We start from the raw sequence: 21,398 nt of genomic DNA, 5'->3' as shown, positions 1-21,398 counted from the left end.
AAGATCCTATTATTATAATACCCATTTTACAGATGAGAAAACTGAGCCTTAAAAGAAGTTAGGAAACTTGCCCATAGTCACCAAGCTGATAATGGAGCCAGAACATGGACCAAGGAGTGTGAGACCACAGGCTGTTAATAAACTACCACATGACATGGCCCTTATGTTTTGTTATGTTTGTGTTTTTTTTCCAATTTGTGAACTACATAGTTTTGCTTTTTAAGTGGCAACAATGAAGTTTCAATATCAATGGGGGGAAAAAGCACATATGCCTTAGAGGTAGCAAAATCAAAGAACTTGTTGAATGAGTGAATGTAAGCTCTTTGAGGGCAGGGAGCTTTTGTTCCTTTTGTTCACTGTTGCATTCTCTGTGCCTGGCATGGAGCCTGGCACATAGAAGATGTTCACTAAATATTTGTTAAATAAATGAACAAATGACACCTGATTTTGACAGCATCATGGGACCAATTCTCCTGTATGACAATGGAACCTCTCTCTGAAGTTTGTTAACTCTGCGAGAGAAGATTACACACTTAATTTTTGTTAGTCTCTAAAACCAAAAACATTTTGTACACTGTAGGTTATTGACTGAAAAGGGTCCATTAAACACACACCTGACTCAGGAATTGACTGAAATCCTAGAGAGAATCAGCTCAAAGTGAAAGCATTTGAACAATTACATGAAACTTCAAATTCCTCCTTCTTGGCTTGGATTCTCAACCTCCAGACTCACATCTGATTTATTTTATTATTTTTTAACAGTGCAGACTTCCTTCATTTGAAAGAATTTGCACTGATATTATGAATCATTTCATTTGATTCGCACATCAATCGCATGAAGTAGATTACAGTCCTCATTTTACAACAAAAATAGTAAACGTGGGAGTTCAGTGATATGCCCCAAATCATGGAGTTTATATTAGATGGAATCTGGATTTGAACCCAGATATTGGGTCTGCAAAGCCCATGTGTTTAACCACAAAACGATGCGGAACCCTTGACAGGCACTATGCCCACCACATCCCATAACAGCAGGCCTACTGCACAATGCACTTGCAGATTACAGATCCATATCCGATTTTAGATCCAGTATCAAACAGGTGACATTGTCTCTAGAACAGCGGTTCTCAACCTGTGGGTCGCGACCCCTTTGGCGGTCAAACAACCCTTTCACAGGGGTCGCCTAAGACCATCCTGCATATCAGATATTTACATTAGGATTCATAACAGTAGCAACATTACAGTTATGAAGTAGCAACGAAAATAATTTTATGGTTGGGTCACAACATGAGGAACTGTATTTAAAGGGCCAGAAGGTTGAGAACCACTGCTCTAGAAGGTCTTCTACCTGTGCCTACTGACATGGACAATGTTAGCTGGAATGTAGATGGAAGAGGCTTATTGTATTTTATAGTGGGTGTGCAGGTGGTCCTGAGCCAGGGCAGCAAGTGAAGTAAAGGATCCCAGGACCACAGCCCCACTTCCAACCCCATCACCAAGTAGACTGAAGAATGCTTGTTTTCAGTTCTTCCCATGAATTCCACATCCTCTGGGTGGAGACAGCATATGCTAACCTGGAAACAGGAACTTGGATTTTGCCCTCTCTAACCATATTTCCTGTGCACATGTAGCACATCCAGAGAATAAACACGGCGGACACAGCCTTCCCAGAGTGGCATTTACCTGATTGTGGTCTCTGGCCATCAGTATTCAATCTTCAGTTGGGGTTCCATGTTGCTGATTCTGTACTTGGAGATTTAATGGGATTTAATGGGATTTAATGGGATTCTGAGCCTACCCTATAGAATGAGAACCACATACAGTTTATTGGGTGGGTAACTATGAATACCATGCAGTGGCTTTCTAATATGAAATTCCAGTCTTCATAAAGGTTGGTTGAAACCCTTTGCCAAATGACATCATAACCAGGAATGCTATTTTTAATAGAAACACATTCACTTGATTTAAATTTAATAGAAAAAAAAGTCATCTGGAGCAAATCTAAAGGATCGATTTGGAAAAATCTATATTAGTCAGGGTTCTCCAGAGAAACAGAACTGTGGAAGGCCCCCTGCCAGGGAAGGCGCTGGTTTTCTTTTAAATTCATGTCGACTGAACCCATGATGAAGGCAGAGCCTTATCTTGGGGGTATGTCTAACTAAGAGGTGGGAGTGCCTCAGTTGACCTTCAAAGTCAGGTGCCGGGAAATGGGTTCTTATCTAAATCTAGTCAAGCACCAGGAATGAATGCGATTCAGGGACTATTTACGAGGAAGCTACAAAAATGCACACATTCCCCCTTTTATACACCCTTAGTAAAACTTCCTGGTATTTGGCTATAAATAAAAGTTGCTGCATCGGCTCTGGGTCCTGTTCATCTATCAGAGCGCAGACGTCACACCTGGTCCCAGCTTTCCATTTCTGTCCCAGTCTTGTTTTATTCATTTTTCCTTAATACCTCGTTGCATTCTATTCAAGGTTTCATCAACCCCCGCGTTCTCTCTCTCTGCACTGGTCGCAAGAAGAGAGAACGCCATTCCCCCCATATCTGACGCCACGAACAGGGATCCCCATACAGAACCAACAGGATATCAGGCAACTGGTTCCAGGATGCTCAGGTTGTGTGTGTGTTTTTTTTTAAAAAAGATGTTCTTTTATTGATTTCAGAGAGGAAGGGAGAGGGAGAGAGAGAGAGAAACATCAGTGATGAGAGAAAATCATTGATTAGATGCCTCCTGTATGCCCCACACTGGGGAGTGAGCCCACAACCCAGGCATGTGCTCTGGTTGGGAATCGAATCATGACCTCCTGGTCCATAGGTCGATGTCCAACCACTGAGCCATGCCAGCCGGGCCAGACTGTTTTTTAAAGCAGCTGCACTATTTTATACTCCTACCAGTGTGTAAGTATGTTATGGGTTAGCTCAACGAGATAGACCACCGACTCAGAATTTAAATTTAAGAGCCTTTATTAAGCTGGCCAGCTGACCACAGCGCCTATCTCCCCCTCTGGGAGCTTCGGAGCATGTGGCAGAAATTAAGGGTGCAGTATGATCCTTTATAGCAAAACAGTGTTAAAAAAATACAAAGCATTTCATTAGCTGTTCCTTAGAAGTTCACAAAAAGTTCATAAGCACAAAGGGGAGGTAAACGGAGTCACACCTGGCTGGAGCATATCATAACATATTGTTTTTCTAAGACAATCTAGCAATTTTTCTCTGCCACGGTTCCTGACCCTAATACAATCGGTAACCTTTTCCAGCCCGCAGTCCCTCCCCTCAACACATTCAGTAAGTTTCTCATGTTTCATTTCCTCCCCCTAGCACAAGTATTCCATTTTTTTCACATTCTCAGAAAACAGTATCTACCGTTTTTAATACAGCCATCCTAATGGATGTGAGGTAGCATTCACTCACCCCCTGATTTACATTTTCCTGATGGCTAATGATGTTGAGCATCTTTTTATATGCTTATTGGCCATGTGTCTATTTCTTTGGAGAAATGTCTATTCAAATCTGTTGCACACTTTTTGTTAGGTTAGGTGGCTCAGGAGGTGGCGTAGGAAATAGAGTTGAGTTAATCAGAAAAGAAAGAAAGGAAAGGCTTTATTCTGAGTCCTTGGGTGATCCACGGGCCCCAAAGACAGGGCATGTGGATCCGCACCAACAGGGAGGGGTGCGCTTTTTTTATACAGCTGTTCAGTGAGGGCCGGGGAGCATGAGCTGTGGGAGTTCCCGCGCGGGGGTCGTCACGGTTTCCAGGTGTCGTCATCTGCCTGGTAGCTGACCTGTTAGGAATTCCAGGGCGGGGGGACCAGTATCTGCGTCACCATTTGCCTGGTGCACTGGCCTGTTACGGATTCTAGGAAGGGCCCAGTATCTGCGTCACCATCTGCCTGGCAGAGGCATGCATCAGCTCCTGGACCCCCTTCCGACCTAACACTTTTAAATTAGGTTGTCAGTATATTTGTTATTTATTTAGTTTTACATATTTCTCTTTTTATTTATTTTTTAATTAAATCTTTATTGTTCAGATTATTACATTTGTTCCTCTTTTTCCCCCCATAACTCCCCTCCACCCAGTTCCCACCCCACCCTCCGCCCTCACTCCCACCCACTGTCCTCATCCATAGGTGCACGATTTTTGTTCAGTCTCTTCCCCCATCCCCCACACCCCTTTCCCCCGCCCCAAGAATAGTCAGTCCATTCCCTTTCTATGCCCCTGATTCTATTATAATCACCAGTTCATTCTGTTCATCAGATTATTTATTCACTTGATTCTTAGATTCACTTGTTGATGTGTATTTGTTGTTCATAATTTGTATCTTTACCTTTTTCTTCTTCTTCCTCTTCTTAAAGGATACCTTTCAGCATTTCATATAATACTGGTTTGGTGGTGATGAACTCCTTTAGCTTTTTCTTATCTGTGAAGCTCTTTATCTGACCTTCAATTCTGAATGATAGCTTTTCTGGATAAAGTTATCTTGGTTGTAGGTTCTTGGTATTCATCACCTTGAATATTTCTTGCCACTCCCTTCTGGCCTACAAAGTTTCTGTTGAGAAATCAGCTGACAGTTGTATGGGTACTCCCTTGTAGGTAACTGTTTTTCTCTTGCGGCTTTTAAGATTCTCTCTTTGTCTTTTGCTCTTGGCATTTTAATTATGATGTGTCTTGGTGTGGTCCTCTTTGGGTTCCTTTTGTTTGGGGTTCTCTGTGCTTCCTGGACCTGTAAGTCTATTTCTTTGACCAGGTAGGGGAAGTTTTCTGTCATTATTTCTTCAAATAGGTTTTCAATATCTTGCTCTCTCTCTTCTTCCGGCACCCCTATAATTCCGATGTTGGTACGCTTGAAGCTGTCCCAGAGGCTCCTTACACTATTTTCGTATTTTTGGATTCTTTTTTCATTTTGCTTTTCCAGTTGGGTGTTTTTTGCTTCTTCGTATTTCAAATCGTTGACTTGATTCTTGCGATCCTCTACTCTGCTGTTGGGAGTCTGTATAATATCCTCTATTTCAGTCAGTGTATGCTTATTTTCCAGTTGGTCCTTTATCATAACATCAAGGGTCTGACTAGATTTCTTGAGGATCTCACTACATTTATCGGCGGTCTCACCAGTCTTTTCGAGGGTCTTACTAAATTTATCAGTGGCTTCTAAAAAGTTCTTGAAAAACCTTAAAAGTGTGGTTTTGAACTCTATATTCAGTAGTTTGCTTTCCTTCATTTCTGTCATTTGTGTCCTGTTTCTTTGTCTCTGCATTTTTTATGCTTCCCTGTGTTGATAAAGTGGTTTTCTGTGCTAAGTGTCCTCTAGGGCCCAGTGGTTCAGCCTCCCCAATTACCTGAGGAGGACACTCTTGGTGTACTCCCTTGTGGTCTTTGTGCACAGTCTTGTAGTTAAGCCTTGATTGTTATAGTTAACACTGGGAGGGAATGACCTCCAGGCTAACTGGCTGTGAGAATCAGCTGTGTCTGCAGTGGGAGAACTTCTTTGCTGGCGACACCCCTTCGGGGCAAGACTTGCTTCAATGGGGCTTTGGTGCTCACTGGGTCTTCCCCCTGAGTTTGTCCTTTAAAGGTCCGAGGAGCTGCAAACTGGATGGTCCCACTCTGACCACTGGGCACACTCGTTCCTGGATCTCTAGGGAGGTCTATTTCTCTTTTTAAAGTAATAAACTGATGTGCTATTTTTAAGAACAATACTCATAAAATAAGGAATGCTTAGTTGATTTAATGGCTATGTCCTTATACAGGAAATTAAAATGGTCTCTAAAAAAATCCTCTGAGAGTCAGTATATCCTCTGCAAATAGCTAAATTCATTTTCAGATCAGGACATTTTCGATGCTTCAGTTTCATCCCATATTGCAGTATCATATTCCCTCATCATATAAACTCAAGCCATGGCTGACTCCACTTCTGAGCTTCTTTCATCTGCACTTTCTTCAGTTAAATAAAGATCAAATCTGATTCCTTTAATATTAAACTTTGGATATTCCCAGCGTTTGGACCAGGGCTTAGGCTTCATTTTTACTTCCAACTGACTGACAGGAACTTCTTGGCTCGATTCTTGTACTATTGGCTTCATATTAATATCAAAAGTGCTGTGTCCAGGAAGGGCATCTCGCAAGCATAGCAAGCTGTCACCCAGTCAGTTTTCTAATTTGACCACTTGGATCTCCTGGCTTCTAGGATTCTAAAATTCAAAGCAAACCTCGACACTTTGTCCTTCAATAGTATTCCTAAGGATGAAAGCAGCGCCCAGGGCTTTTCCTGATCTCTGGATCTCCAGGAACTGACTGGTTTTTCCATTTGCATATGGGTTGTAATAATAAAAGAATGCTTCCAACATAGAACTCTGGAAGGTGGAGTACTTTTCTCATTCCTTAACATTTCTTTCTGTTTGAAATTTTGTTCTTCCTCTTGGAGGAATGAATTCAGAACTCAAGAACCTGGTTTCCCGGTGTAGGAGGTGGCACTTGTCCACGATGACTGGTTTTGGAGGCAGCTGGAACACGCTAGGCTGGGGAGATCCAGCGCTTTGCTGCTGGCCTGGCCCGCGGGCAGTGGGGGCAGCCTGACCCTGAGCCCCTTCCGTGTTCCTGCTACCAAGCCTCACTCCACTTACTGTCAGTGTATTTATTATTTAGTTGTAAGCGCTCTTTATTTAGTCTAGATCCTAATCTGTATCTGGTATATGACTTGCAAATATTTTCTCCCATTGTGTGGGCTGCCTTATTCCTTTTGTGATAGTATCCTTTGAAGCACAAACATTTTTAATTTTGGTGAAGTCTAATTTATCTATTTTTTTTCTTTTGTTGCTTCCATTTTTGGTTTTATTCTAAGAAATCCAATTGCCTAATCCAAGGTCATGAAGATGTATGCCTATGTTTTCTTCTAAAGCTTATAATTTTTGCTCTTACATTTAGGTTTTTGATCTGTTTAATTTTTGTATGTGGTGTGAGATAGAGATCCAACTTCTTTCTTTTCCATGTAGGTATCCAATTGGCCTAGTCCCATTTATTGAAAAGAGTTTTCTTTATCCCATTGAATTGTCTTGGCACCCTTGTTGTAAATCAATTGAATATAAAGGCTTATTTCTGATAGAGAAATATACTAATATTATATGTTGACTGTATCTTCTCATTTGTTGAGTTCTCTACCTCAGGAACCCTAATTATTCTTATGCTAGGTCATCTTTGTCTTCTCTAATAGCTTTCATCTTCCTTTTACTGTACATTCATTTTTGTGCCTTACTGCCTATCAGTAATTGAATTTTCAATAGTACCTATTTTGTACATGGCTCTAATTGATTCCATAATAAAAAGGATCCTCAATTTATTTCCTTAGATCTCTAACTCCTTTTGCAATTCTATTATTTTATTATCTTGGTTTTTTTCATATTGAATTAATGTTTTTATTAAGTTGTTCTGTAGCAGAAAGCATTTGTGAGGAATTTTCTTCGGTTCCATGAGCTTTTAGTTTCTTCTCAGTTGCATTCTTTGTCTTTACAACTTCTACATGCTGTATTATTCTCCCCACCTTGTTTCGCTTAGTTTTATTTGGCTGTTGTACGTTTGCACAGTTGCCAGGCTGTTTCTCTGCCTTCTGTCCATGCCTAATATTCTTGAGGGTCACTTCTCTGTGTTTTCCAGTATAGTGGACATCCATTTGTTTTCCTGGCTCTGCTACAGCTTGTGGCTTGAGGAGTTTATATCTCTTCTTCTGCGAGGAATTGAGAAAGTGGGACAGCATACTCCATGGAGAGTATACTCTCCATTGGCACCTTTCTTATTAGCATCCTCTCCTTCTTCTGAGATGGTATTAAACATCCTCTACCAGTGACATGCGACTATTTGGGGCACATCTATTCTTCCTTTGCAAGGTGTCTTTGGATAGTTTCCTCAACTCAGTGTGGAGCCCTTGAGCCTTCCCTTCCCTCTCAGAGAGTAAGCTCAGTGTTCACATTCTTTCATTTTCTCTCTAAAAGTTCTTCCATTCCTCCTCAGCCAGAAGAGAAGAAAGGGCCTCCATTTGGTTTGCTACCTTTGGGGGACTTAGTGAGACATCTAAGGATTCCATTGACTCCACAGTCCTGTTTCCGGAAGTTAGGAGTGGAATAAGGATATTTTTATTGTGTACCTTTCCACCTCGACCCAGAATCTCTTCTTAAGTTTGAATTTCAAATATACAACTGTTGGGGTCTGACCCCAGCAGGTCCAGGGGTCCCCAAAGGTGTGGACAGAGTTGGCGAAGAAGGAAGGACACGGAGGCAGCGTTCAGTTGATCAGCAGCCTAGCCAGGATCTCCAGCCAAGTTCTGTCTAGGTTCTCTTGCCATGTTCTCTCACTAGCTGGAGATCTCTAGCCAGGATCTCCAGCCAAGTTCTGTCTAGGTTCTCTTGCCATGTTCTCTCACGAGGTTCTCCATCCAGGTTCTGTCGCCAGATTCTGTCCAGGTTCTCCTGCCATGTTCTGTGTCTATTGTCCTGTTACATCTGTATTTATACCAGTTGATTTTAATCCTATCCATTCTATTCCAAAGGTTAGGGCGTTTGTTATCTCCATTCCAAGGTCACTACTCTACTGTTCTGTTAAGCTACAAGGAAGTAACTGAAGGAGATTATCCTAAGTAAAGGTTATGTAGTTTAAGCATGATTGTTCATAGTTGAAGTGATTAATTACCTGCCTGGCACTTAGTTAAGGGGTTTTATTCCCTTCCTAGTCCTGTTAATCCCTAACTCCAGGAAAAAATCCCCACCTGCGGAAACAACCTTTCTCAGAGAGGTGACCTTGGTTAAAACACATAGCGCTAAGAAGTGGAGCAAACATACTAAGAACAGTATGCCATATACGCCAGGTCCCTTGAAACATAAGCTGTGCAGATGTTTCTTCCCTGCAGCGACTGTGTCAAGCAGCAAGGGTGGACCGGCTTCTGGCAAATTCCCCCATTTTTATTTTTTAAATGACATCGTGTGTAAATCAGCAGCCACCTCTCGGATTGGGTTGTTTAAGACTCGGAAGAAGACTTGTTTGTGACTTTGCCAACAGGTCAGTCCGAGGCTTAACCCTATATCGGCTCCCCACATACAACCTCCATCAAATGCACTGAAAGAAATTTGCTTTTATTTCCCAATTACCACTTTCCAGTGCCTAATGTTAGTTTACCTGTTATCCTTGACAAGTGACTCTATGTCTCTGCAATATTCAATCTTTGATGCTGTGTACCTCACTCACCTATTTTCCTGTTCTGTTACTACCCTTGAAATAGAAGAATTAAAAAAAAAAATTTGCCTAAACCTGTTTGGCTCAGTGGATAGGGCCTCGGCCTGAGGACTGAAAGGTCCCAGGTTCGATTCTGGTCAAGGGCATATACCTTGGTTGCGGGCATATCCCCAGTAGGAGATGTGCAGGAGGCAGGTGATCGATGTTTCTAACTCTCTATCTCTCTCCCTTCCTCTCTGTAAAAAATCAATAAAATATATTTTTAAAAAATCCTTGGTTTTTTGGTAGAAAACAACTCCCAGGTTGGGTCAAAGGTAAAAACGGGTCATGGTACTGCTTTAGAAACAGATGTCACAATTCCTGGCTGCAAATGCTTATGGCTTTACTGTTGAACATTATATGCTAATAGATTCTGTAAAATATACCCTTCATCTTTTAGTTTCTCCCTCCTTTTTCTCTTCTACTTATAGCCACCCAACTACCTACATTTCGTTGTCAAACTGTTTATTAATGTTGGCAATTTTAAAGCTTCCTTATATTACCTTTGGGTATTTAGCTAGAAGGCACTGCCTCCATTTTACATGTAAATATGTTCTAGAACAAATCCAGAGAATTTGTAATAATTGGCAACAAATGTGCTGATGCCTCAGTGGCAGTGCTTATAAAAAAATGTTAATGTTTAGGGTAAAAATGCCACTAGAAATTATCTTTGGGGAATATGATATTAATGTTTACAGATTTTTTTTTAAAAGAAGGCAAAAGATTCTCTCTCTCTCTCTCTTTCACACACACACACACACACACACACACACACACCCTTAATGAAAATATCTCCATCAAATCCCTCCATTTTTTTAAGTACCTCACTTGGTATCTGTTTTCATTTGTTAAATATAAGGACAGTAGGCAGTGCAGTTAAAGGGAAATAATGTTGCAGGACCTTGCCAAAGGGGGTAGAAACTTTACAAAATATATTTTAGGAGAGTGATAAAGAAACTTTCTCCAAAGGATGTTCATATTTCTTGATTTATGTAATTTGGTATTTAATGTATATAGAAATTTAGTAACTATCTTTTAAAAACCCACTGACATGAATATTTTTTTTTCTATTTTAGCTTAAGGATGCCTAGGAGGCCAGTCAATTTCCATATTCCTTTCCTGAATGTTTAGAACAGCTATTCCTAGGGCAGACATTCAATAAATACTAATTATAATGCCTATGCTACTTTATTAATATAGAATAATCTCAGGGGCTTCCCTCCTGGTGTGTCTGATTCTAAGCCTTTTAATACTGTTTATATGTCAGAAAACCAGCATTAGAAACTCTCTGGAACAAATCATATGATAATATGATACATGTTTTAAAACTTACCTTTGGCATTATGAAATAATCCCTCTAGTGAGAGAAAAAGTCACTTTCTAAATCTTAAACAGCTCTAGCTGGTTTGGCTCAGTGTATAGAGCTCCGGCCTGCGGACCAAGGGTCCCGGATTTGATTCTGGTCAGGGCACATGCCTGTGTTGTGGGCTTGATCCCCAGTGTGGGGCGTGCAGTAGAGAGCCAATCAATGATTCTCTCTCATTATTGATGTTTCCATCTCTCTCCCCCTCTCTTTTCTTCTCTGAAATCAATAAAAATATTTAAAACATCTTAAAACAGTCAAAATAGATGTCATTGGTTAAGAATCCAACTGATCAATAATAACATTTCACAATTTGTATCAACGTCAGGGGAAAGGAGCTTGCTTCGTTTGCAAATCAGTTTCTCTAGGGTCAAAGTTCTCCCGGGTCAAATGCATCAGCCCAGACTCAGAGACTCGCTTGGTGTAACGGAGCTCGGAAACCGAGCAGAGGGGGCGCGGCACATATTGCAAACTGTCGCGTGCAAGAGTTTCAAGTCATACTATTCTCTTGCCCTGAAAGCATAAGCGATGGTTTCCTTACCCACAGACTGACCCAGTCTCTTCCCCCACGAGGCCACCTGTTTGCTCATCTCTCCCTGGGCGAGGGGAGCGGAGCACTTCTGATGCGGAATCCTCTTTACCCTAAAAAAAGAGGGCTGGCCCGGCCGCCGCTCCGCGCCCGCCCCCGCCCAGGCTCCAGCTCCGGGCACCTGCCTCCTTCAGATTCCCTTCGCCTCGCAACTGCTCCGGGAGCCCGCCCCGCGACTCTCGGGCGGAATGGCTCCCGCGCGGGCTCGCAGTCCCGCCCCAGCCCCCCGGTCGCACCGAGGCGCGCCCCTCGGAGCCCTCCGCACGCCGAGGGCTGCACCGACCCCTCCCGGACCCCGGGCCCAGGGCGCCGTGCCGGGGGCGGGGCGAGGGCCGTGACGCAAGGCGGCTCCCGCCAATGAGGACGCCCCGCGGCGCCGGCCGAGCCGCTAGCTAACCCATAAAAAGAGCCCGGGGCTGCTCCCCTCGCATTGCCACCGGCGCGTCGCCTACCTGCGTCCGCTTCCTCCAGCCACAGCCCATCGCCCGCGGCCTCCGGCGAAGTTTGGTCGCAGCTCCTGAGCGTCCCGAGGTCTCCCGGAGCGGCAGCGGCGGGACCATGGAGAAGGGCCCGGTGCGAGCGCCGGCGAAGCCGCGGGACGCGGGGTGCAGCAATGGGACCCTGGAGGGGGAACCGCGGCGCGGGCCGCCCAGCCGACCCGCCGAGAAGTCGCCGCGTCCGGAGACCAAGAGCGCCCAGCCGACGGACGGCTGGAAGGGCGACCGGCCCCGCAGCGAGGAGGATAACGAGCTGAACCTCCCCAACCTGGCCGCCGCCTACTCGTCCATCCTGCGCTCGCTGGGCGAAGACCCGCAGCGGCAGGGGCTGCTCAAGACGCCCTGGAGGGCGGCCACGGCCATGCAGTTCTTCACCAAGGGCTACCAGGAGACCATCTCAGGTCGGTGAGCCCGCCGGGCGCTGGGGCGGGGGGTGCGGGGAGAGCGCGGGCTCCGGGAAGTCCAGGGTTGCCTCACTCTTGGCAGCAGGAGCCCGGGGCTGTCACCGTCCGAATCCCGCCCTCGGCCCTGGCCCGGCTCCCCAAGGCCAGGGCCGTGCGTGGGACGCACTAGGGCGCCCTGGGGGGCAGCGGCCTCCCCACCTGCAGCGGCCCTCGAGGGTGCCCCCAGATCCCGCCACGCAGCCCTAGGTTGGCGAGACCCGAGTTGCCCGGGGCGGGATGCTGGAGGCGCGCTGGACCCCGGTGAGGACCGCTGGGCGCTGTGGAAGCGAGGGCTTCCTAGGTCGGCGCTCCTCGGAGGTCTCATTTTTGGTAGGTCTCGGGGGAAGCCGTGACTTCGTGTGAGGGGGGAGAAGAGGAAGGGGGGTGCTCGGGGTGAGCCTGCACCGCAAACTCGGGGACCTGCACTCTCACTGACTTGCCAGGCACCGGGTCTTCGGAAAGTTGTAATTCTCTTTGGTCCGCACCAAGTTCACTCTGGCTCAGGACTCTTCCAGAATTTGGTACAGTTCTGGGCACAGGCGGCCTGGAGTTTGAGGTGTGAGGTTTCTGGGGCTTGTTTGCTACTTAAACCTTCTCCCTCCATTTTCCTAGAAAGCAATAAAGTGACTCTGGGAATCAGAGATGTTTGCTGAACTCTGGGACACGGAGTTGAATTCTTCTGTCACCTGCTCCCAGCCTCCCCACACCTCCCTCCCTCCCTCCCTCCCTCCCTCCCTCCCTCCCTCCCTCCCTCCCTTCCTCCCTCCCTCCCTCCCTCCCTAGAAAGCCAGGTTGGCCCAGAGATGTCACTTAGGGTCAGCCTTTCACCCAGGACAAGAAAAAGCAGGGGGATGGCAGGAGGAGAGGGAGTGGGAAATGACTGAGGACTTTGCTGCCTATTTGCTGGGTGAGTGGTGTTGGTCTGAGAGAGGGGGAGGGAGGGAGGAGGGAGGGAGAGAGAGAGAGAGAGAGAGAGAGAGAGAGAGAGAGAGAGAGAGATAAAGCTTCTGACATACACCTGGGACTAAAGGGTATTCTGTAGTTCACATCTTTGGTGCCTCATGGTGACATTTATTTCTTTGGCCTAAGAAGCCTTCTGCCTTAACAACCTCTCAGAGTAACAGTGCTGCTTTGCCACTGTTACTTCCCTGCTGGAGTATCTATCTGGCAACTGCCTGAACAGATCCTGGGAAGAAGAAAGTTATTTTTGTCCAGTGTTCCACACCCCAAAGGAAGGGTGACAAATCAGAGTGAGAGGAGGGTGGGGTGCCAAAAGGAAATGATATTATATCCTAAAGCCAAGAAATGTGTCCAAGTTCACATTTTTACCCCTTTACGGTAAGAGTTTAGAGCTTTGAAAGTAAAACTTCAAAATGCAAAGACTGAAGAATAACCATTCCTTATTTCATGAACATGCTACCCTTTGGTGAAATCCCATGACAGAATGAAGAAACATCTTTATGAATGAGACTTGCTGTAGGCACTGCCTCCTGTGGGCACTGACAGCCCTCTTCTCCCTGCACTGGCCAGGCTTGGGGAATCTTGCCCCAACAGGATTCACAGGAGAGAGGGGATTCTGACCCCCAGACAGGTCCCAGAATTTACCTAAGGTGGCTCACAAGGTTTTCCTAAGAAATCATTAGCAGAAGTTTGTCTCATGAACCATAGGACTAATGATTCCAAAGGACACTTCATTCTACGTTAGAAAACTGCCCTAGTCAAATGTTACTTTATTATTTAAAAAGTCTATGGACCTAGAGACAGCAGATTAGGGGTTGCCAGGGCCTGGGGAGGAGGGCGGAAGGGGTATGAGTTTTCGTTTGGGGTGTTAAAAGTTCTGGGACTAGAGAGTGGTGATGGTTGCACAGCATGCGAAAGTGGTGATGGATGCAATACCACTGAATTGTACACTTTAAGTGGTTAAAATGATGGATTGTATTTACCACATCTACCACAATGAAAAGTCCACAGACTATGTAAGAATTAGTAATAGCCATTAACTGAATACTTTTTATGCTCTAAGTGCTTTTTGTTGGTAGTCTTGGTTGATGCTCAGTTTTGAGGTAGCACTGTTCTTTTACACCCCTGCCAGGGAAACTGAGGCAGAGAAGTTGGCAGCTTCATGTAGAGCTGGTGATTGAATCCAGGCAGCCTAAAGGCAGAACTCGTAGCCACTTTCTCATGTTGCCACTTAGAGATGTATCAGAGATGTTTATTATCTACTAAGTATTTCAAACTGTGAATTGTGACCTAATAGTTGTGTCACCAGCATTAAAAAAAAAGGCGGGGGGTGGATTAGAATGGAGAAGATCCGTCTATCACATGTAGTAAGGGTAGATGTTTTGAGGAACTTTTGTGTAGATTTTATAGGTCTGACTTTTTCTGGTGTGTACTGGCCCCGGATGTAAAATGTATTTCTTATTGTGGATTGTGATCAAAAGTTTGAAAGACACTAGAGGGTCACACTTAAGGATTTATTATCAATTTCTTAGAGGTACATAGTTAAAAAGAAGATGGAGAGGAGATGAGGATGAGGATGATGCTGCGCTTAAAGAGATAAACCTGAAATGGTGGTGGTCGAAGACTTGCACCACCCTGGGTGGGAGAGAGAAGGAAGGATACTTAAGTCTGTAGAAAATATAGAAGAGAGTAACAGAGAACACAATCCTGCCCAATCCCTAATTTTAATTTCTTTAGGAGAGAGCGTATGCCAAATGACACACAGATGGTTTTGGATAGAAACAAAGTTCTTTTCTATGATTATAAACCAGATACTTTATATCTTAGTATATTAATTCTGATTAATAGTGTTGATGTAAGTGTTGTAAAATATAAAATAAGTTGTTACATTACATCCTCAAAATTACTATTTTTTTCAGTTCCTCCTGAGTGGATTGATGCTAACTTCTCGTGTTCTGGGCAATTTGTCATTTCTCTCTGCACTGCAGCTTTTCTTCAAAGGTGCCTGGTACACCTTCCCCTTACTTCCCAATGTGCCTTATCGTGGGTGTATTCAACTCTCCTGGTTACTGTTCAACACTGGCTGCAGCTTGTAGGCTGGGACGGAGGGAGGGCTGGAAGAGACACTGTCACCTCTCCCAAAAACTGGCTATCCTTTGAATCTACCATCTTGATTTAGTACCAGCTCATCTTTTTTTTTTTTTTTGAGAATTTTTATGAGCTTATTTGAGTCAAACTGATGGCAGTTGCTGGGAAGCAAAGTCTTCAGTGAACCTAAAACTTGCTCCAGAGGTTGACAGTTTTGCAGCTTATTTTATACATAAGAATCAAAGGAAGAGATGTAAAGAGGGTTACGTGAGCTCTAGCAGGTTTGGCTCAATGGATAGACGTCACCCTGCAGACTGAAGGGTCCCAGGTTCAATTCTGGCCAAGGGCACATGCCTGGGTTGCAAGCTCGATCCCCAGTAGGGGGCGTGTAGGAGGCAGCTAATCAATGATTCTCTCTCATCATTGATGTTTCTCCCTCTCCCTTCCTTTCTAAAATCAATAAAATATATTTAAAAAGAGGGTTATGTGAAGTACAGAAATTTGATACTGCATTAAGTTATTGGAGTTATAGGGAAAGAAATAATCTACCATTGGTCATAGATTAAGGGGGTAGGAAAAATCAAAGTGGGATTGGCTAGAAAGTAAAATGGAGAGACATATACTTCTTTTACATTGGTGGGTACAATATAGAAAATAATTAACATGGACAGCACATAGAGATGGTATCCTGGGGTCAAGGTAACAATCAGGGATTCTCTGGTCTTATGCTCTCGAGCTGTGGGTGTGCCCTGAGGGGTCTGGAAAAGATTACGCTGACATTTCAAAGGTATATTATCTTAGATGCAAAAAGACAATAGAGGCTGACGATGACCCACTTTTAGTTAGGAATATTTATGTTCAGACCATCCTATGTGGTTGCTTTCAGTCTCTGAGTTTGTAAGGCCCACTGTGCGCAGGCCACCTTTGAGCCTGTCAGATTTAGTATGTGGCCCCCTTGTCATCCACACTTGTAGCTTTTGGTCATAAATCAGTCTGAAGGCTGCATGAATGACCATCCTCTTAGTTGGATAATGTCCCATGGTGTTAGGAAGGCTCATTCCCAGAAAGTTTTACTGTTGTCATCTGTTTTGCTGAAATGGTGGACCTTTGGAGATGGGGCAAGACTGCAACCTTGGATGGAAGTCAAGGCCGAATTTTCCTCAAAAGGGAAAGGCAGGTAAATGGGAGGCAGTCATGGACCGACTCACCCTACTCTATGGCTGTTCCATCTCAGTTTAACCAACCTTTCACCTACTGATTTTAGTAGCCATTGGTGATTGTCGAGATTCAATACTGATTAGAAGTTACAAAATAATGACTTTTGGTTCTTTAATTATTTCTGAATTTATTAACTGGAGTTCTATAAGGAAGGTATATGGGAACTCTTGAGGCTTTCTTTGCAACTATTTGGTAAGTTTAAAAGTATTTTTTTTAACATATTTTATTGATTTTTTTACAGAGAGGAAGGGAGAGGGATAGAGAGTTAGAAACATCGATGAGAGAGAAACATCGATCAGCTGCCTCCTGCGCACTCCCCACTGGGGATGTGCCCGCAACCAAGGTACATGCCCTTGACTGAAATCGAACCTGGGACCCCTCAGTCTGCAGGCCGACACTCTGTCCACTGAGCCAAACCAGCTAGGGCAAGTTTAAAAGTATTTAAGATAAAACTTAAAATAGATAAGATTTTTAATTTCTTTTTAAAAAAATATATTTTTATTGATTTCAGAAAGGAAGGGAGAGGAAGAGAAAGATAGAAACATCAATGATGAGAGGGAATCATTGATTGGCTGCCTCCTGCACGTTGGACCGAGCCCTGCAACCCAGGCATGAGCCCTTGACCGGAATCCGCAGGCCGATGGTCTATCCACTGAGCCAAACTGGCTAGGGCATATTTTTAAATTCTTTAATACTAATTCTATAGCAAAGATCTACCTAATTTAGACTCAATCTAGAAGCCATTAAGAAAATTATTGTAACTTTCACTATATAAAAGCTAAAAATTTTCACACATCGAATATCAACACAAATGAAGTCAAATGACAAATTGGGAAGTAATATTTCTATTCATATTGTAGACAACAGGATGATAACAAGAGATGCTATAAATTAGTGTGAAAGGCCAAAAACACCATTGAAAAATGGACAAGACAGGTAAACAGACAGTTCATAGGAAAGTAAATATGAATGACTGAAACACATGGAAAGATGCCTGGCCTCACCCTCAAAAAAACATGCACACAGGATCCCCTCACCCCAAAGCTTTTCCTTTTTTCGATTGTCAAAGGTCTAGAAATTTGATAATGCAGTAAGCTATTGGAGTTATAGGGAAACAAAGATTTCTGTTGAGAGTGTAACTATCCTTAGGGAGGATAATTTGGTAACATCTATACTGATGTATATTTCCTACTGCTGAGTGAGTTTCCTTCCACGTCCCGCGTGGAGTAGGGTTCGGTATCTGAAAGAGGAGCCGCACAACAAATGAGAGAAAAAGACACGAGATAATTTTGCAATATTGGGGGACCAGGCGGGCAAGTCCAACTCAAGGAGAGAGACTTCCTCCGATGCTCTGGCCACTCCAACCTTTTATTTGGTCTAGGGTAGCCCTAGGGTAAGGAGGTTTGTCTGGGGTAGCCCTAGGGTAAGGAGGTTTGTCTGGGGTAGCCCTAGGGTAAGGAGGTTTCTCTGGGGTAGCCCTAGGGTAAGGAGGTTTCAATGACACACAGACTAGGTCATAGCATGACCCTTAGGCAATTTACATGATTAAAGGTAGGGAGGTTGCTTCAGCTACCATTATCTAGATTAACTGGGTGGTATCTAGATTAACTGGGTGGTGCACAGCCCTGACCTTTGCTAGGGCTTCAAGGTTACTAACTTTTGGGGGTCTCTGTCTATACTCAGCTAGTGAAGACAATAAATAGACTCCAGCACCTACTTGAACATCCTGCCTCTGGGAATTTATCTTGTGTAGATACTTGCATACATGAAATGATCTATGCTCAAGGTTAGTTACTGCAGCCTTGAATGGAACCTAAATGTATAGTCTTGGAGTGACTAAATGATGCAGAGCTATACATATTTTGTAGGAAAGAGGTGGGGGAGGGGGAGAGGTGGACAAAAAATGTTTATATTGGCCTTAAGAACTGTTACATGTTACTAGGGATGCGAACTGGGCAGATGGCAGACAAGAATAGAAGCAAGACTTCACTGTATTTTCAGTTTTTGATTTTTGAAGTATATGCATGCATTTTCAAATAGATAAATTAAAAGTATTGTGACAAAGTTGCTTCAAATCTAGGAATAAAAGAAATACAATCTTCCTAATGATGAGTCAGCAAAAAAATCTGGTTACTGAAAACCTTTCCCCCCAAATTAGAGAAAAATAGTTAGATATGTATTTTTGCAAGGTTGATCGTCATTGTAATCTTTATTGCATAGAGAAGGAGCCTGATTTGAATGTGGTCTTGTTACTTAACTATCTGTATAGTTACTAGCATATCTCTAAACTTAATTGTCCTCTTTCCCTTTTTGTAAAGTTGGTAATACCTGCTTTGCCTGGGATCTTATAAAGAATAAGAAGGTATATAAAAAAAGCACTGATGCTTAATATATTCCTTCCTTTATAGTGAGGAAGAACTGTGGGATTTGATTAATTGGAAAGTGTGTTAAGAATGTAGGACACTTTGGAGCCCTGAGCCACCAGGTAAAAAGTCCAGTTACTCTGAGGGTGCCATACTGTGAGGAAGCTCTACCACACGGAGAGGCCACATGTGTGTGTCCTGCCTACTTGCTGTAGCTGAGGTTCCACCCAACAGTTAGCATCAAGCACTAGACATGAGAGTAAAGGTTCCTCAAAGTGATCCCAGCCCACAGCTGACTGGTCACCCCAGTGAGGCCCCAAACATTGTGGAGTACAGACCAGGCATATCCTCCATGCCCTGTCTGAATTCCTGATGTACAGAATCCAAGGACATAATAAAATAGTTGTATACCACTACATTCTGGGGTGTTTTGTTATGCACCAAAAGCACCTAGGCAGATTTTGAAATAAGGTGGTTGGAATTTGCCTGTGTGCAGAGGAAAAGGGGTGACTTAAACAGGCCAAGAGAGGGCATGATGGTTTAAGGCTAGAGATTTAAATTTGTGAATTATCAGAAGAAAGCTGACAGTGAGGTTAGGAGAGTGCCTGAGCTCCTTAAACAAGTGGGAGGAGATAGGTGGCCTAAACTTCAGGAGTTGTCTGCATTCAGGTGGGAAGAAGAGAGAGAAGTGGCAGAGATAGTCCTAACAGGAGGTATTAGACTCAGGAGATTCAAGAGTGTAGGCACTGGGAAAATGGTTTTCCCAATTATAGGAGCAAGGAACAAAAGGAAGAGGTCATGAGACATAGACTTGAGCCAGAAAGCCTGGCTTCAGATCCTGTTACTTACCAGCTATGTCTCAATTGCCTCATCTGTAAAATTGGGCTGTTAATAGTACTCATCCAGTGCAGCTGGTGTGGCTCAGTGGTTGGGCGTTGACCTATGAACCAGGAGATCACAGTTTGATTCCCAGTCAGGGCAGGTGCCCAGATTGCGGGCTGGATCCCCTGTAGGGTGCGTGCGGGAGGCAGTTGATCAATGATTCTCATCTTTGATGTTTCTACCTGTCTCTCCCTCTCCCTTTCTCTCTGAAATCTATTAAAAAAATAGTACTCATACACTTTATAGGATTATTGCGAGGATTAAATTAGTTCATACACATGAAGTGCTAAGAGAAATGCCCAGCATATATGAAGTGCTATCGACATTTGTACATGTTATCAGTGAGGAGTTTCGATAGCTTAATGTGCTCACAAATCAGGTTGTAGGCCTTTAGCAAGTAATTTGACAAATTATAGGAAACAAAAATGTTTGAAGTACTTTTTCCTGATTGTCAGGATCAAGTGAGTTTCCCCTTGGTGTGCATCGAGGTGGTGACATGCTGGGTGCTGGGGAATGAAAGTCTTAGGTGTCAAAGGGAAGCGCATGGGGACCAAGCCCCTGGGAAGGCAGGCCAGGTTGTACACGTGTGACCTCATGTGGTCCTGCAGTCAACTTGGAGTTCATACGCACCTTAAAGAGGTGGAACTGAGGAGGCTCAGGTAAAGTCACTTGTGAGAGGTCACAGCGGGAATGCAAATGTGTGTGACTATAGCATTCGTGTTCCAAATGACATCATGCCCCCTCAGGCTTTCATGCCTATGTTAGAATTTCATACGAAGACCCAATTAATATGTGAGAATCATAAGACATAGGAATTCTGCTTTTCTTCCTGAATTCTAGCAAAGAGAAAGCCAAGTAGGTTAAGTTTAGAGACATTTCTTCGTATCCTGATTTAAGGATATTTCACAAAGTTTTTGATCAGGGGAATTCATGAATGATTGCAAAAAATTTAACTAAATTACATTCAATTGTAAGGTAGAGTAATAACTAACAAACCTCTCCCACGCTTACTCTTTTGAAGGAGATGTTTGAAAACCAAAATTTTATATATTTTGTCTAAGCACATTTAGTTATGTTGTGGTCATTTATAGTTTATAAATGCAAGTCTGTTTTAATGGTTTTACTGTTTGGAAACTTTTCAGCTCTGTTTTAAATATGTGTTTTTAGGGCTTGTACTTTTAAAAATTGCAGTTATAAATTCTTCATATTTCCTTTCATTTAAAGTAATTTTAGCCCAACTGGAGTCACTCAATGGTTGAGCGTCCACCCAGGTACCAGGAGGTCACAGTTTGATTCCTGGTCAGGGCACATGCCCAGGTTGTCTGCTCCACCCCCAGGGGGGGTCGTGCAGGAGGCAGTTGGTCAATGATTCTCTGTCATCATTGATGTTTCTATCTCTCTCTCCTCCCTTACTCTCTGAAATTAATAAAAATATATTCAAAAATAACTTTAAAAAATAAAGTAATTTTATCTGTAACTACAGTGATATATACATTTCAGAGATACACATTTATTTTAACTCCTTTTTGAACAATTAGGCAGAAATAATACAACATAACTATGTTCCATCTGGGCTAACATCTGAATTGTGATCTCTGCTATATATTTGCAACTGTGTCGAAGTGCATATAGTTGAATGTTGTATATTCTTTTTGTTTGTTTATTTGCTTTTTATTGTGGTAATTGCAAATAAGAGAAAACTTACCATTTTAAGTATGTGGTTTATTAGCATTAAGTAT

General features: G+C 43.4%; 1 protein-coding gene, 1 long non-coding RNA gene and 1 pseudogene across 2 annotated transcripts in view; 2 read left to right on the top strand and 1 right to left on the bottom strand.

Annotated features, from left to right (window-relative positions):
• Positions 1 to 5,823: 5,823 nt before the first annotated feature.
• Positions 5,824 to 11,768, bottom strand: LOC118678443 (annotated as a pseudogene).
• Positions 11,633 to 21,398, top strand: part of GCH1 (GTP cyclohydrolase 1) — a 38,031-nt gene continuing 28,265 nt past the window's right edge. The window contains exon 1 of the mRNA XM_036307728.1: positions 11,633 to 12,106. Within this exon, the coding sequence (XP_036163621.1) occupies positions 11,767 to 12,106 (340 nt within the window). The 5' untranslated portion in view covers positions 11,633 to 11,766. The remainder of the gene's footprint in view (positions 12,107 to 21,398) is intronic.
• On the top strand, positions 13,123 to 19,768 carry LOC118655654. The gene is made up of 3 exons (XR_004967329.1): positions 13,123 to 15,109; positions 18,098 to 18,200; positions 18,823 to 19,768. It is a non-coding gene; the product is annotated as an uncharacterized LOC118655654 (long non-coding RNA).

This window comes from Myotis myotis, unplaced genomic scaffold (genome assembly GCF_014108235.1).
Source record: "Myotis myotis isolate mMyoMyo1 unplaced genomic scaffold, mMyoMyo1.p scaffold_m19_p_1, whole genome shotgun sequence".
NCBI classification, from domain to species: domain Eukaryota; kingdom Metazoa; phylum Chordata; class Mammalia; order Chiroptera; family Vespertilionidae; genus Myotis; species Myotis myotis.
This window is presented reverse-complemented; position numbering and strand designations above follow the sequence as displayed.